Below are 15,971 nucleotides of genomic sequence, written 5' to 3'. Positions count from 1 at the left end.
CTTGGATGCTTGATTCCGGTCTAGGAAAGACATAGCTTGGTAGTTCGGGCTGGACTGTTCCCATGAGGCACAGGGTGAAGGCTGATTTACATATAGCCATTTTTCTGACCTAGGGTGGTGTGGAGTGCAAAAAAACGATGGATGTAGGCCCAGATCTTTGTACTGGGGTGAATGTAAGACATTGTTCTGCATTCTGTCCATCAACTGTGTTTTTTGCAACATCCTACAAAAATACTAGCCATCAGAATGCTACAAGTGTGACAATTCAGAGTGTTTGAGGCCCCCAATGCTGTAAGAATGGCTTGTGAGGCAGGTACTAGTTGTTTAAATGTGTATTTGCTTAATAAACAACAGTTGTGGTCCTCTCCATATTATACAAACAGCGCCACCATGTGGTAGTGTCTTGAGTCTTGTGTCAATTAAGTGCTGTGCTGAGCACCCAAAACTACCGCCTCAAATTAAGCACTGGTGCTATTCTCCACAGATGGCAGAAATAAATTTCTGACTAATTTCAACAATAAGATCTACACAATTAGAATCTCAGTCTTCTCTGACACATCTCCAGAAGCAATTTAGTCCCAAAACAACCACACAATAGTCTCGCTTCGAATCTACTCCCAGTAGAGCTCACCCGGATTAGACAGAACCTCCGTCTTATCCATTACCCTCAAGAATTGGTACCATTGAACATTATCAACCAGAAGATTCCATTGTTGCTGTGAAATAATGGGCCTGCCTATCTGGGCAGTTTCACAATAAATCTTAAATGTGTTCAGATTACATATATTCTTATTTTTTTTTACCTCGATCAGATTCTCCCTTCCAATAACAGACCTGTAACCAACCCACCATAGTGAGGCAAAGCTACCAACAAATATGCATGCCTACAGCTAACCACCCTTTCTAATTCAGAATATTTTGCTGCCAATCTTGTTTCCATGTGGGTCGGATCATTGAGACAGCTAAACTTCCTGGAAAATGTTAATTGAATACTGGTTGGGGTGACTCTTGTCTTGGTACCTTTAGACTCTGTTGACCATGGGCACCCACTGTTGGTCTTGGAATTCCACATGGGAAGCCATGGCACAGGGTTGAACTGGTTTTTCTCCTTCCTTTCATTGCCAGGTTTGCTGCCACAGCTCAAGGTTTTTATTGTGGCACCCATGTTATTTAACTGTACACTGGGCTTGTGGGATCTGAATATGAGGGTACAAGTCTTATCAATACTCTCTGAAAATACAGCTCTTTTTATAAACCTCATTGATTCAAACCATCATTGTGATGCGTGCATTGCTCACCAATCTACAAACATGGAGGGGAACCAACTATCTCTAAAACTCAACTCAAAAAGACAGTGTTCATTCTGTTCTCATCCAAATTCAAAAACACCTTTGATCCTGCACTTTTTAAGGAACAAAAGTCAATAGATATTTTGCTTGCTCTCTGTTGTAAAATACTTATTAGTGCATCTCACTTATGCTATCCCTTTAAGTAGTATGTAGAACCTTTGCATATTCTAGTGTTCTGCCTCTGCCTAGTGATATTCCAGTCTTGACAGTTAAGATCTGGTCAGCTGGCGAGGTCCACGTTGCTTCCTTGCTCTACAAATAAATACTTAGGGGGTCATTGCGATGTCGGGTGGATTTCGTCCGCCAGGCTGGCGGTGGTCACCGCCAGCCTGGCGGTAAAATCCGCCTGACATCCACTGGCCAATTCCCCCCGCCATATTTGGATGGCGGGGGGACCGCGGCGGTGTCAAACACCGCCCGTCTGTTTTCCGCCCGGTTGCCTTGCGGCCGGGGCGGACAATGAGTTACACCGCCCGCCATATTACTATGGGCATTTTCAAATGCTTTTCCGTGGTGGCAACGAGGGACACTTAGGTCAGACTTTTACCAAACTCAAAATTAAAGCAGAGTTTGGGTGGCCAGGGATTGACACTCAAACAGCATCTTAGGTTGAAAATTGTTCTTGTTGTAAGGAAGGAGAAAAAAGACTAAAAGTTGCTGGTAAGTCTAATGAAGGTCACATTTCATCTCCAGGTCAGGCTTGACACAGTGTTTGTCTGGACTTTATGGGTCTAATGGATGAATTACCATTCTCTCATCGCTTTGCAATTGTGGCAATTGATGTGTTTTCAAAGTGGCTTGTTGTTGAGTTTGTAAAAGAAATAACCACTGATTGTACTATATACTTTCTTAGAAAATTATTTTTCGATGAGAGCTTCCCATCTGTACTCATTACAGATAATGGTATGCAACTTACGTCCAAAAAAATGTGGATGTTTTTATCTAGCTGTGGAGTGTCACTTCATCAAACAACGCTTTATAATCCTCAAGGAAATGGTATTTATGAGAGGGCCAACAGAGTTGTAAAAGGCATAATACAAATGACATGTTCTTCAAACTCTTTTTCAAATTATATAGTACAAGAGATGGTGTGGGCTTATCGTACTACTGCTCATTAAAAAAATTGAAAATGTCCCTTTGAACTCGTGCGAGGTAGACGTGCTAGCACGAAACTTACACCCTCTTGGCTTAAGAATAGTCTAGTTGAAAAGATATCTTCTTCATCCCGTAGTACCTGCATGAGTACAATATCGGTAGGCGATTTGGTAAAAGTTAAACCAGGAAGGATAACTAAAGGTCTCTCCAAATTCAGAGGACCTTATTATGTTAAAAAAGTTTTTCCACACTATGTATTTCTGGACAATGATGAGAAGTGGAATATTCACAGAGTGGCTCTGTATCAGAAATCAACATCTTCTGAAACCACAAGTCAAAGTATTCATGATTCAGTATCCAGTCAAAATATTCATGATTCAATGTATAATAGTGGTTACATGATTTCTACTCCAGAAGGAATGTGAGTACCTTCAAGTTCAACTGCGGTGAATCGTAGGGAGGAAGGTGGTGGTAATGCTTTTGATGTATTACAGGACTATTCAAATTCAGGTAATACAAGATGTTCACGTTCTCGTAGACTTCCAGTATATTTGAATGATTATATATGTTAAATGTTATACCAAAATGTTTATTACCCTAAGGAAAGGAGGTGTGTTGTAAAATACTTATTATTGCATCTCACTTATGCTATCCCTTTAAGTAGTATGTAGAACCTTTGCACATTCTAGTGTTCTACCTCTGCCTAGTGATATTCCAGTCTTGACAGTTAAGATCTGGTCAGCTGGCGAGGTCCACGTTGTTTCCTTGCTCTACAAATAAATACTTAATATTTACCAGATGTGTCTCCCTGAAGCGTGATTCCTGTTTACAACACTCTCCCTCCCTCTGTAATCCCACTCACTTGGTTGCCTCTTGATACTTCACTATCCATGATGCCTTTTACAGAAAGAATTTCAAAAGTGTTTAACTTTCATCTACAGGCTCCAAAGAAATGTAATCCTATTCCAAACTCAGTTCTACTGCACACGCTCTCAGCAGTGAGTCTTTATTGTATACTAACAATCAACCTGGTGGAATACACTTATTTCTATGCTGCCCAAAGCTGTTCTTGAGCAAGGAATTTTACTATCTTGGGTACACTTTCATTGTCTGATCTGATGCTCCTCCGCCCGTCTAACTGCTTTGACAGCCTTTGATGCTTGCAAAGGCACCCTTCACCGCTCTGCTGGTGGTCTTTGACATCACTCTGAGCAATACATCTTCATTGAAAAAACTATTTTGCTTCTATGTTTCTTCACCTTCCAGTCTTTCAAAACGTTACTACCTGAATAAAAACCTGTGACCTGCATGTTACACTCCTTACTCTACAGTTGACAAAGGAAACCTCCAAACCTTGTGTCACGCCTGCTGCAAATATGCTGACCTTTTATAGCAGTTGTACCAGAATTCTACCCTGCAATCTGATGAAAACAACATGACCTCTGCTGCAGGCCAGGGTGTGAAGAAAATAATGGGTATACACCGGCAGACTGCAGGCTTATTCCATTTTGCATGCCTCCGCTTTTTGGGACTTCACAGAGCTCCTCTGAGCCTGTTTGTGGGTATTCCATGTCTGGCATTAACTAACTATACATTAGTTTGCATCTGTTGAAGTGTAAAGAGTGGGTTCTGGTTAGTCTGTACTTCATTATATTTAGCGTTCCTATAGCACACTAATTATTGCCCATCATTTCCTTTCTTTGCAGATGAGCGTGAAGTTAAGCATGGAAAGGTACAATCAGACTACGGTGACACATTTCCTTCTGGTGGGACTTCCCACACTCCGCAAAGTGGAGATGGTATTGCTTCTGCTATTTTTGCTGATATATCTTCTGATATGGATGGGAAATCTTCTCATAATAGCCTTGATCATCATGGATTATCGCCTTCATAATCCAATGTATTTTTTCCTTGCAAACTTTTCGTTCTTGGAGATTATGATGACAACTGTGGTGGTCCCAAAAGTCATAGCTAACCTTCTGCTTCAGGATGAGACCATCTCATTTGCTGGGTGCCTCACTCAGTGCTACTTTTACTTTTTACTGGGGACTGTTGAATTCCTTTTACTGGCGGCCATGTCTTTGGACCGGTATGTGGCAATCTGTATTCCGCTGCGTTATTTGACCTTCATGAGTTGGAGAACCTGTATTTCTCTGCTAATTTTTAGTTGGGCTGGAGCTTTTCTGTCCACACTTCTGCCTACTGTTTTAAAATTCTGGCTGGTATTCTGTGGATCCAACAAAATAAACCATTTCTTTTGTGATGCAGTGGCACTGATCAAACTTTCATGTGTAGATGCAAAGCTTCTTAAATTAGTTGATTTCATTACATTCACTCTGGTCGTTTTGGGTTCATTAATCATGACAATAGTTTCGTATGCTTACATCATCATAACAATCCTCCGGATGCCCTCAGCTGGTGGGCGCCGGAAGGCTTTCTCTACCTGTGCTGCCCATCTCACCACAGTCAGTCTGGGCTATGGCAGCGTGACCTTCATATATGTCAGACCAATCCGAGGATCTTCAGTAGAGTATAACAAGATTGTAAGCGTCCTTACCATTTTTGTGACACCTGCACTTAATCCATTCATATTCAGTTTGAGAAACAAAAATGTTAAACAAGCTCTACAGGAGAATATTCTTGAAAAAAGTAAGATTTTCTTCACTCAATTTTCCTCCTTTAAAAAGATAACCAATACTAAACATTGTATGTGCCCTAAAGGTTAGGTAATTTTCATGCAACATTTCAATCCTTACATGCTTGATGTTAAATAGGAACAATGGCTACTCCTCGGTTATTAGAATATTTTGTACCCGTATCAATTAATCCACACATCAGTATGTGAGATTATGTAAATATCCATCATATTAGTTGGAACGGTGTAAGAATCAAAACAATTTAACTACATTTTGTTTTATGGAGACATAGACAAGAAAGATTTTTATTTTCTATTTAAACATAAACTTGGCTATGCTACTATATATGAAGGGATTAAAGCAAATTGAATGGCGTAGAGGCTAGTGCAAATTGTTCAAGAACCTACATTTTGCAGAGACGCAGTTGTTTGAAATCATATAATTGCCCACAAATAAGCAAATGGTTGATAAAGGTTTTGAGTAAAGGCCAACGTCTCCACAGTAATTGTGGCCAGAAAACAAATACTCATATGCCACCTGGATACAGTTGACGTTTCAGCTCAGCATACGTAACCAATTTATCAAAGATCACAAACCAATTTGGGTTAAGTCTGAGAGCAAGCAAAAAAGGCAACCGTCACTGTCCATGCTCCCCGATTATCTGAAATGTTTGAGGTGCCATCAAAGCACTGAAGCAGCACATCTCCTTTTTGCATCATACGCTGGTGGAAATGTATTTACATTAATATCTAACATAAAATATTTTTACTAATTTATTACAAAGTTTAGTATACTTTTTTAAAACAATTCCTATACTTTACCATAGCACAGAGAACTTCAAACTGTTGAGTGCATCCCTTTGAGGGTTTGTAGATGTATTCCCAGGAGTGGTGGAAGGGGAACGGGGTATGCAGACATAATATCGAGTTTTGAATATCGATATGCAATAATATTGATGTTTGAATTTCGATGTGACAGAATATCGACCTGCAAGAATATCGTCAACAAGAATATCGACATGCAGGTAAGAAATGTCGTTTTACTTAATATTGAAGTTAGTAATATAGTAAGTAAAAATATTGTTGTTTATAATATCACATTTGTTTTCGGTGTTCTGTATGTTAGTATATGCGTTAAAAGTATAGCTTATTTTTCTAATGTATGTTTGAATTTTATACAAGTAATAATTTTATTTTAATACATTTTTGCGTATTTTAGCTCTGTAGCAGGTTGTGGGTTTATAGGGGAATAGGGTGGGAAGTATTTTAATAATAATATATTAATTAGTAATTTTTGTAAAGTTATTAATTGAAAAAATAATAATTTTGTGTTTCAGTTCCGTAGTGGGTTGTGGGTTTATAGGGGAATAGAGTGGGAAGTTATTTAATTAAAATTAATTAGTTAAAACTTTTATTAATTAATATTTTTGAATGTATTTATTTATATTGCTAATTGTGTTAATTAAAGTGTTATTAATTCAGGAGTGGGTTGTTTGTTGAAAGGGGAGTAGGGTGGGTGGGAAGTAATTTAATTTTAATAAAGTTTTTATTATTTTTTATATAATTTTTATTTAAAGTTATTTTATAGTGTTAATTGTGTGATATAATTTATTTGTGGTGTTTTATAAACTGCTTGTTAATTGTTATTAATTAATTAATTGTTAATTAATTTTGTTAATTGTGTATTATTTTACCAAATGGGTGTTGTTGTTTGTAGGGGAATATGGTGGGAGGTAAATTATTTCACCAATTAATTATTTCTTAATTAATATCAATTATTTTGCAGGAGTGGGAATACTAATTCCCCTCGGCTATCCAACATTTTCCCTACTGTTGCATTTACTGGAGTGGGAATAGTAAATTACTCCCACCCGCTATCCAACACTTTCTCTACTGTTGCACTCGTTGAAGAGGGAATTGTAATTTTTGCCCACCCGCTATCCAATACTTTCCCTACTGTTGCACTCACTGGAGTGGGAATAGTAATTTTTACCCCCTCTCTATCCAATACTTTCCTCACTGTTGCACTCACTGGAGTGGGAACAGTAATTTTTAACCCTACCAGCTATCCAACACCTTCCTTACTGTTGCAATTACTGGAGTGGGAATAGTAATTTTTACCTGCTATCCAACACTTTCCCTACATTTACACTTGTTGGAGTGGGGATAGTAATTTTTATCCACCCGCTATCCAATACTTTCCCTACTGTTACAGTATGTGGAGTTGGAATAGTAAATTATTCCGCTTCGCTATCCAACACTTTCCCTGCTGTTGCACTCTCTGGAGTGGGAATTGTAATTGTATCCCCTACGCTCTCCAACTTTTTCCCTACTGTTATAGTTAATGTAGTGTAAAATAATTTTTTTACAAATAAATATTATTATATATTTTATTTTTATATGTATATATATATATATATGAACAGCAAAGGCTCCGGTAGTGAAAGAAGCCGTCTTGCAGGGCGGTCCGTGATCAGGGCACCGGCAGCCCTGTACAATATTGCACCACAGCACTTCCCCACTTAGGAAGACTTATCACGGACTCCTCGCATGGATTGCAGGTAATTTATTCGTATGTTAGACTGCACAGCAACGCGTTTCGACTTTACGTCTTGATCACGCTAAGGAAGCATCACAGTTAGCACATTCAAATACATTTCAGTGAATAAACACAAACTAAGGACTTAAACCACCGTGATAAAGTAAAGTAAAACAGTGATGTATGGTGGTACCGCCATTTTAGCCTATCAATATCGTCAGTAAGTTCAATTGGGGAAATACCACATATGTTCAATAGTATATCTCTAATTGTCAGCTTAAACTATATTCAACAATTCATTGCATATACGGGATTTTTGCATAATTTGTAATCAAAAAAGCATACATCTCGCCCAAGTGGGAAAACACATAGTCCGTCATCATAACGGTCCCATAATAAGCTGTATCAAAAGGAGAAAGGGAAGGTCTCGCCCCAGTGGGCATGTTTTAACAGCAGTACTTCACGATATGAATATACAGATAATCTCGTATCAGGTAACGTCCAAAAGAGAAAACCACCTTCACCATAAAATGTGCCACAACCTAAAAATAAAACAAAATAATACAATCAACTAATTGTATCAAAATACACTAGGAAATTTAAAATTCGAACGGCAGCAGATATAAAAATACAGCATATATATCCCAAAAATCTATATACATTATATGATTGTACTGTTATATCAAAACTTCTCTATTTACATAACAAGGAAAAATGATCAGTGCAGGTGGATAGCTAACTCCTCACTGGTATTAAGTCCATGCGGAATCATGGTTTCCAGGTCAATGATATATTTGGACTCTAGGTTCCGCAGAGCAAGCTTGCGATTGCCCCCCGTATGTTAGTAGGAACATCATCGATGACCACCATTCTCAGGACATTAAGGCATACATTGGCAGCACGATTCATTGTGTCAAAAAACGTGTCCTTGAACATATTAAGGCTATCCGGCACAATAACAGACAGTATCCAGTTGCCAGAGATTTCTATGAACAACATTTGCAAAATGAAAAAACTATTGAGAATGGTGGTCATATATATATATTACCTACTGGCGGTCGCCAGTAGGTATATATAGTTAGGATTTTTTCTCTATGGGATTTTTGAAAATTCTATGTCTAATAACTTTGGCGTTTGTGGACGGAATTGGCTGAAATTTTCAGGAAAATGGAACATTTTGTTTCTGAGCAGCCCCTGACAATTTGGGGGGGTTTCATTAAGGGGGGGCCGAGAAAAAAGGGGGGTCCCAAAACGCGTTTTTCCCATGTTAATTCCCATAGGGCGGTTGGCCTCACTTTTAGCTCGAACGGCTGAATGGATTTGCACGAAACTTGGCAAAATTGTAGGGACTGTTAGCCCGATGTGCCTTTGCTAGGTCTCAATATATGTGCTCCAGTGGATTTTGAGTAATTTAGGTTAAAAAAAAGATATATATCTGGGCAGAGCCTAACTACACATCTGATCTGATTGGCTGTCAGCACTTCATCCAAGAAGTGTTGGCAGCCATCTTGGGACCAATATACATGATAGCACCTCATTAAAAAGCATTGTAGTTAATAGAGGGTTTTAGGACTTTAGTTACATTATAAATCATTTGTTGATGGTACCATACTCGTTTTAGGAATTGTGGTGGGTTCTAAGGTGATTTTACCATGTGAAAAAACCTTCTGCTGTGATATCATGAATATTGTTTGAAAGAAAACTAATATCTCATGATTTTCCCACAGTGGTTTGGAAGGGGATCTATAAGCTAAACTGAAAGCATATTTTCTGTAAATTCACATTATCTTTCTCAGTCATGTGAAAATGAAGTCTGACATTCTCAGTAAAACATGTACATCCAACAAGGACAGAGACTGTCAGTTGATTCCTTTGTGTTCTACTGCAGCCTCCTAGAGTGTTCTAAAGAACAACTAGAGCGCTAACAGTCCTACTTATTACAAAGGTATGGCACACCTGAAGCCATCTTGATTGGAATAAAGTGGTAACTCTTAAAACATTTAATTTAAAAAGAAACAACATGAGGGGGTATATTTTGCCATAGAGAGTATGATTAGTGCTGCAGAATGAAAAATTAGGGCACATTTTGAGTGACTTCTCAAATCCTTTTCTATTTCATTAAAACATTCTGACATGCAGTCTCCCAAAATGGCCACCAGAGACAAAAGAGCCCAAATGTAGCCCAAATATCACCCAGATGTAGCCCAAGTATAGCCCAATGACAGAATGTCCCAGAGTGTTCTAAAGAACAACTAGAGCGCTAACAGTCCTACTTATTACAAAGGTATGGCACACCTGAAGCCATCTTGATTGGAATAAAGTGGTAACTCTTAAAACATTTAATTTAAAAAGAAACAACATGAGGGGGTATATTTTGCCATAGAAAGTATGATTAGTGCTGCAGAATGAAAAATTAGGGCACATTTTGAGTGACTTCTCAAATCCTTTTCTATTTCATTAAAACATTCTGACATGCAGTCTCCCAAAATGGCCACCAGAGCCAAAAGAGCCCAAATGTAGCCCAAATATCACCCAGATGTAGCCCAAGTATAGCCCAATGACAGAATGTCCCAGAGTGTTCTAAAGAACAACTAGAGCGCTAACAGTCCTACTTATTACAAAGGTATAGCACACCTGGAGCCATCGTGATGGGAATAAAGTGGTAACTCTTAAAACATTTAATTTAAAAAGGAACAAAATGAGGGGGTATATTATGCAATAGAAGGTATTATTAGTGCTGCAGAAAGAAAAATTAGGGCACATTTTGAGTGACTTTTCAAATCCTCTTCTATTTCATTAAAAAATTCTGACATGCAGTCTCCCAAAATGGCCACCAGAGACAAAAGAGCCCAAATGTAGCCCAAATATCACCCAGATGTAGCCCAAGTATAGCCCAATGACAGAATGTCCCAGAGTGTTCTAAAGAACAACTAGAGCGCTAACAGTCCTACTTATTACAAAGGTATAGCACACCTGGAGCCATCGTGATGGGAATAAAGTGGTAACTCTTAAAACATTTAATTTAAAAAGGAACAAAATGAGGGGGTATATTATGCAATAGAAGGTATTATTAGTGCTGCAGAAAGAAAAATTAGGGCACATTTTGAGTGACTTCTCAAATCCTCTTCTATTTCATTAAAAAAATTCTGACATGCAGACTGAAACATGCACTTTGAATACCAGCAGCAGACGTCCCTGGTGAGCAGTAGCTTTACTACAGTGATCTAATGTGCAACTAGAGTGCTAACATTCAGAATTTATGGCAAATGTGTGACACATCTGAATGCCTTCTTGATGGAACCAAAGTAAACAAGCATTGAAAATGCAATAGATCTCGCCCTCGTTTAAGTTAAAGCCATTCTGTTTGTAATGAGGTGGCTTTTTAGCTTTGCTTTTATTAGTGTTTTTTCAACTTTCATGTAAATAACATGCATCTGTATGCATATAAGTATATGTATGCATGCATTTATGTTTGCATTTATATAGATATACAGATGATATATGTTTATATATATATATATATTCACTGAAAAAACCATAGGCTATAGACATATATAGTTAGGAATTAGCATTTACAAAACCTTGAAAATTCACTGAAAAAACCATAGGTTATAGACCATATATAGTTAGGAATTAGCATTTACAAAACCTTGAAAATTCACTGAAAAAACCATAGGTTATAGACACCGTTCCCACTAACCTGCGCGCGTGAGCGCGCGCCCACGATGGTCAACCGGAGCGCGCAGTGTCCTAGATTTAGCGCGCACACTGTCCGAGACATCCCTACAAGATCGTTCGCGTCGCCGCTTTTTAAACGCGAGCGGCGCGAAATCCAGGCGGGAGACAGAGGAAGAGACATGGTGCGTGCAGGCACTTAAAGCCCTTTGTGCTTAAAGGGCTTCAGTTTCAGCCCCCCACACCCCCGTCGTGTGTCAGCCCGGCTAAGAAAGCTTCCCGGGTACCCAACAGCCACCGAGTACTTCACGGCTCTTTAAACGACAATTTGCATGTTAATGAGCTTTGTTATTTCATCACCAAAAGGCATAGGGAACCTGCAAACACACTCCAGAAAAACACACCACTTTAATTGTCGTATCGCATTATCTGACTAGCTCAGTTAGTAAGTAAAAGTGGCTGCATTGCATGGTTTCTCACATGGGTCCTCATCAACTGTAAAGTACGTCACAAATGAGGGTCAGCCGCCGTTGTGCGATATGAAGCACTGTGCTTGTGCAGCATTTTATTGTGGATTGACTTCACGTCTGTGGCAGCAAAGCAGGGAAGGAATTTACCTAATCTCTCTTCTGACACAGACTTTGAAGAACTGCGAAACGAGAGGCAGTGGGGAGAATCCTACGTATGTCTCATATGCCGCTGACACTATCGTCAGAGGCTGACACATCGAGGGAAATGACGGGGATTAGAAGATAGGGTTCTTTACTATTCGCAGCACATTAGCAGATGGCCCCTTTTAGCAGCGCGGGAATCAATAGGCACAGAGGTGTTGGCGTCGAGAAAAATACCAATGCTAAACACTAAACAATGGTGCATCTATATATCTAATGTACACAAACATTATAAAGAGCAGCGGTTATCGTTCGTCAATTCCCGCCATAGTAAAGGAAGATTATTTTGGGTTTGCCCTTCACCAATTGACCGGGGTAAGCTTTCCACATATGTTGTATTATAACGCCCTAGTAAATATTTTACTGGGTGCAATAAATTCCTCCTATTTCAAGTTTTGACCCTGAAAATGAAGGTCCGGGGTCCCGGACCTTTGTGAAAGTATTCCTGTTAATCACAGCGCCCGTCATGCGCTGCAATTAACAGGAATATTTTCACAATTGCCCACAATCAGCACCCAGCAGCGCTGTATTTAGAAAAGAAATGAAGCGCGTCTGAAAGCACGACGTGTGAAGCACATGTGCTTTCACACTTGCTTCATTTGCACAACAGCAGGATGCCAGAGAAGCAGCACGAGGTGGAAAAAAGTGCAACACCCTGCCTCCGTGCACTGGCCACGGGCCGCCCAAACATAGGCACTGGGGCCGCTGCAACTTCACACAGGCCCTTCTCTCTGGCAGAAATAGGATACAATGTGCTAACAGCGCACTTTAAATTTTTCTTTTTAAAGTTGCATTCCTCCTCCCAGTGCAGTCACTGCTGATTAACCATTTCGCATGTAGGGTTGTGCAGATGGGGGATTGAGACCTTGCAAGAATGATGCCAAAGATGGATCTATGGGCGGATTACAGAGCAAATAGATGAATAAACAGATGGATGACTGGGGCATAGGTGCACAGAGAGACATATAATTCTGTGAATTCATGCATGGACGAGGGAGTTCCACAGAAATCATAATGGAATATTCCAGGGTTACAGAGAGATATTGTGTAATGTAACTGGTGCTCAAACCTCGAATGACTTTGGACCGAGTTCACGCTATACAAAACCATAACAAAAAATAACGAGTCAGATTCCAGTGAGACTAACCAGGTTTGGAACATGGGCCACTTTTTGGGAGTGCCCAGGCCTAATTGTGATCCCAATCTGACCCTGCTTTCATTGTACCCCATCACCCTGTCGAAGGAGGGCTGCCCTGCGCGTGAGTAGTGTCTCGCATAATTCCATTAATCTGCTGCTTGTGGCCTGCTGCCTTCCCAGAATCCTGCTCTGACGGAGTGCATCTTATCATCCTTTGGGGTTCCCTCTCTGTGGCCAGCTCCTGCCACGTGATGCTTATGCCTGCCTGCTCTTCCTATGCCAGCACCTCTCTTCTACAGCTGTAGGTATGTTGGGGGGTCCTACTTGAACACCTGCTGAGCCTCATGAGCCTCTGTTGACACATCTGCCAGATTGCTAGCTCCCTTACAGAATGGCCAGTGCAGGCTCTGACAGGCCTCTCCCATTAGCAGCATGCTAGTACATTTGAGAGCTTCACAGGAGGTGGGTATGCAATGTTCAAGTCAGACTAGCGCCTGCTGCCTATCAATGTAAGAGGCCATTTTATGTCCAGGCTCACATCTGCCAAACAGAATATTGCAATATGCAAATCTAAGGCTCTCAGGGGAAACAAGATGAACTTTGGAGGTGTGGATCTTGACAGCTTTTGCTGCTTGTGGATAGCCCCCAGAAGCTCGGTTCCTGACACAATGCGATATGGCCAGAGTGGGTGAGTGGGAAGCTAGAGTATGTATGATGGAGCAGAATGGCACCCATTTCACTGTAGCTGCGTCGACGACTCTAAGGCTGAGGCTGCGGGAATAAAGGCTCTCAGTCCAAAGATCAATATTGAAGAAAAGTATGCACATAATTTTCGTGAACATCCCAGTCACTCTACAAAATAAAGATAAATGGGCTTCCACCCTCTCTACTCTAAGCATCTGGGCTAATTTTCAACTGTGTGGCCAGTAACCAGCTTTCCTGTGTGCATCGCAAAAACTATTACAGATTCTGCATGGGGGTTATCACAAGGGGCTAACCACTTTAAACAACAGGGTGGTAGAGCAACAGCAGATCTTCCCTTTCATAGCACACCAAGGGTGTGTTCTTGGAAACATTGATTTACAGCTTGATGGGGCATTTAGAATAATACTGACATGGCTTTGTAGTCTCTTAATTTGGGCCTTTGAAGCTGAATGACTAATGGGTAGGTTTTGAGCCTGATTTTTTTTTAATTGCAGGCATATTTGACTCACTTAGAGGGTGGGCTGGAGAGGAACATTCTCACTCACCGTGTCACCTTCGATGGCATTACTTAAAAATCGCTAATGTAGCTTCTGCGATACCTGTGTTTTACCAGATCATCACAATCATTTATACATGTGTAATACAGCATCCCTAGCGTGCAGTCTAGAAGCAGGTAACTGTCTTTATTTAACCCTTAGTAGAGTTTGTTCTTTTAGAGTGTCTTGTAGAGTTGGCATTAATTGGCTAATGAGTCCCATAGTACACAATTGTAGAGGGAGTGTATTCAATTATTATTATCTGATTGGCTCTAACTTGAATCTAGGGGTTTATGCTATTATTTCATTTTTTGCTGTTTTCTTTTGCACAGGCATGGCCCAGGGGCATAAGAGCACTTTCCAAGAGAACCAGATATTACACATTATTTTTGAGGCACCGGAAGATTAAGTGATTTTGCCCAGAATCACAGGATGGTGAGCCAAGGTTGGGATTCGAACCTGTTTCCCTGGTGCTAAAGTCAGCAGCTTTAGCCCTTAGGCCACATCCCTCGCCAGGCTTTTTCATGTCTCGCCTATAGACAGCCTTTAGCTGTTGTCGAAGATGTATTGTGGGCAAATAGCAAACTAAACCGCCTCCCCCCCAAATTCGACTGGTACCTCAAATTCCATCAGGAGAGTGAACCTAGTAAGGTCTGTCCTCCCTAAAATAGGTCCTTTCATCCCTCCTATCTATTAATCTCTCCACCCTTTAAGCCTTTCATCCAGCGTCCATTTCATCTGTCTATTAATGTTCCCATTCGTCTGTCTTTTCATCTAATCCATCCATCCTTCCTTTACCATTGCATCCATTCATCTATCCATCCACCCACCCATCCATCCAGCCATCCATCATTTCACCCACCTTTTATCAATCACCCATCCTTTCACCCTTCCATCCAGGTTTCCATCCATCTATCCAAACATTCATCCTTCAATCCATTCTTACGTGCACCCACCTATACAAATATAACTTTATTCTTCCATCTCTCAAACCTTTCACCTTTGTGTCCATCCTTTTATGGACCTCGCCTTCTTGTCGCAGTTTCTTCCTTCTTTTCATATTTCCTATATTTCATTCTTCCTTTCTGCCCTCCCTTTCTCTTTGCCTCTATTTTCCTCATTCTTTCTCCATCTGGTATGGTTTCTACCCCGCATTTAGAAAAGAAATGTAGCAAGTTTTTATATAGTGCAAACTCCATCCAAAAGTTTTGGAGCACTTTACATGATTTATTATTATATATTTTTTGTATGCATGGGGAGAATAATTGATTTGCCCAGAATCACACGATGTTAGGCTCACCCAAGACTTAAAATCCATCTCCTAAATTGACAGCTCGAGTATTAAGCCACAACCCCAACCACAAGAGCGGAAGCATTTTCAATATTATATACAACTTGATGCATGAAACAACCATTGACAAAGCCAATAGTCTTGGCTTCTTGTAGGTGTAATGTTACTTGTATTATATATCTGGATGCAATGACAGAAAAGCAGCAAAATATCAGTAGGGTGGCACACTATGCGAAGCACGTATTTTTATGTTAATTGCTTTTAAGCCACACCCTTAATTGCATTGGTTACGCCCCTTTGAAAGATCTCCGAGTATTTTCATCCCACTCAAAGCCCT

The 15,971-nt window shown here is 40.1% G+C and overlaps 1 protein-coding gene across 1 annotated transcript in view; it reads left to right on the top strand.

The window, feature by feature from the left end:
* Window positions 1–14,752, top strand: part of LOC147712329 (olfactory receptor 6M1-like) — a 76,425-nt gene extending 61,673 nt beyond the window's left edge. Inside the window, exons 2-3 of the mRNA XM_086919638.1 lie at window positions 4,151–5,093; window positions 14,676–14,752. Coding sequence (XP_086775764.1) covers window positions 4,151–5,093; window positions 14,676–14,752 — 1,020 coding nt within the window. The remainder of the gene's footprint in view (window positions 1–4,150; window positions 5,094–14,675) is intronic.
* The last annotated feature ends 1,219 nt before the right edge of the window (window positions 14,753–15,971 follow it).

Source organism: Lissotriton vulgaris, chromosome 5 (genome assembly GCF_964263255.1).
Source record: "Lissotriton vulgaris chromosome 5, aLisVul1.2, whole genome shotgun sequence".
In the NCBI taxonomy this organism is placed as follows: Eukaryota; Metazoa; Chordata; class Amphibia; order Caudata; family Salamandridae; genus Lissotriton; species Lissotriton vulgaris.
This window is presented reverse-complemented; position numbering and strand designations above follow the sequence as displayed.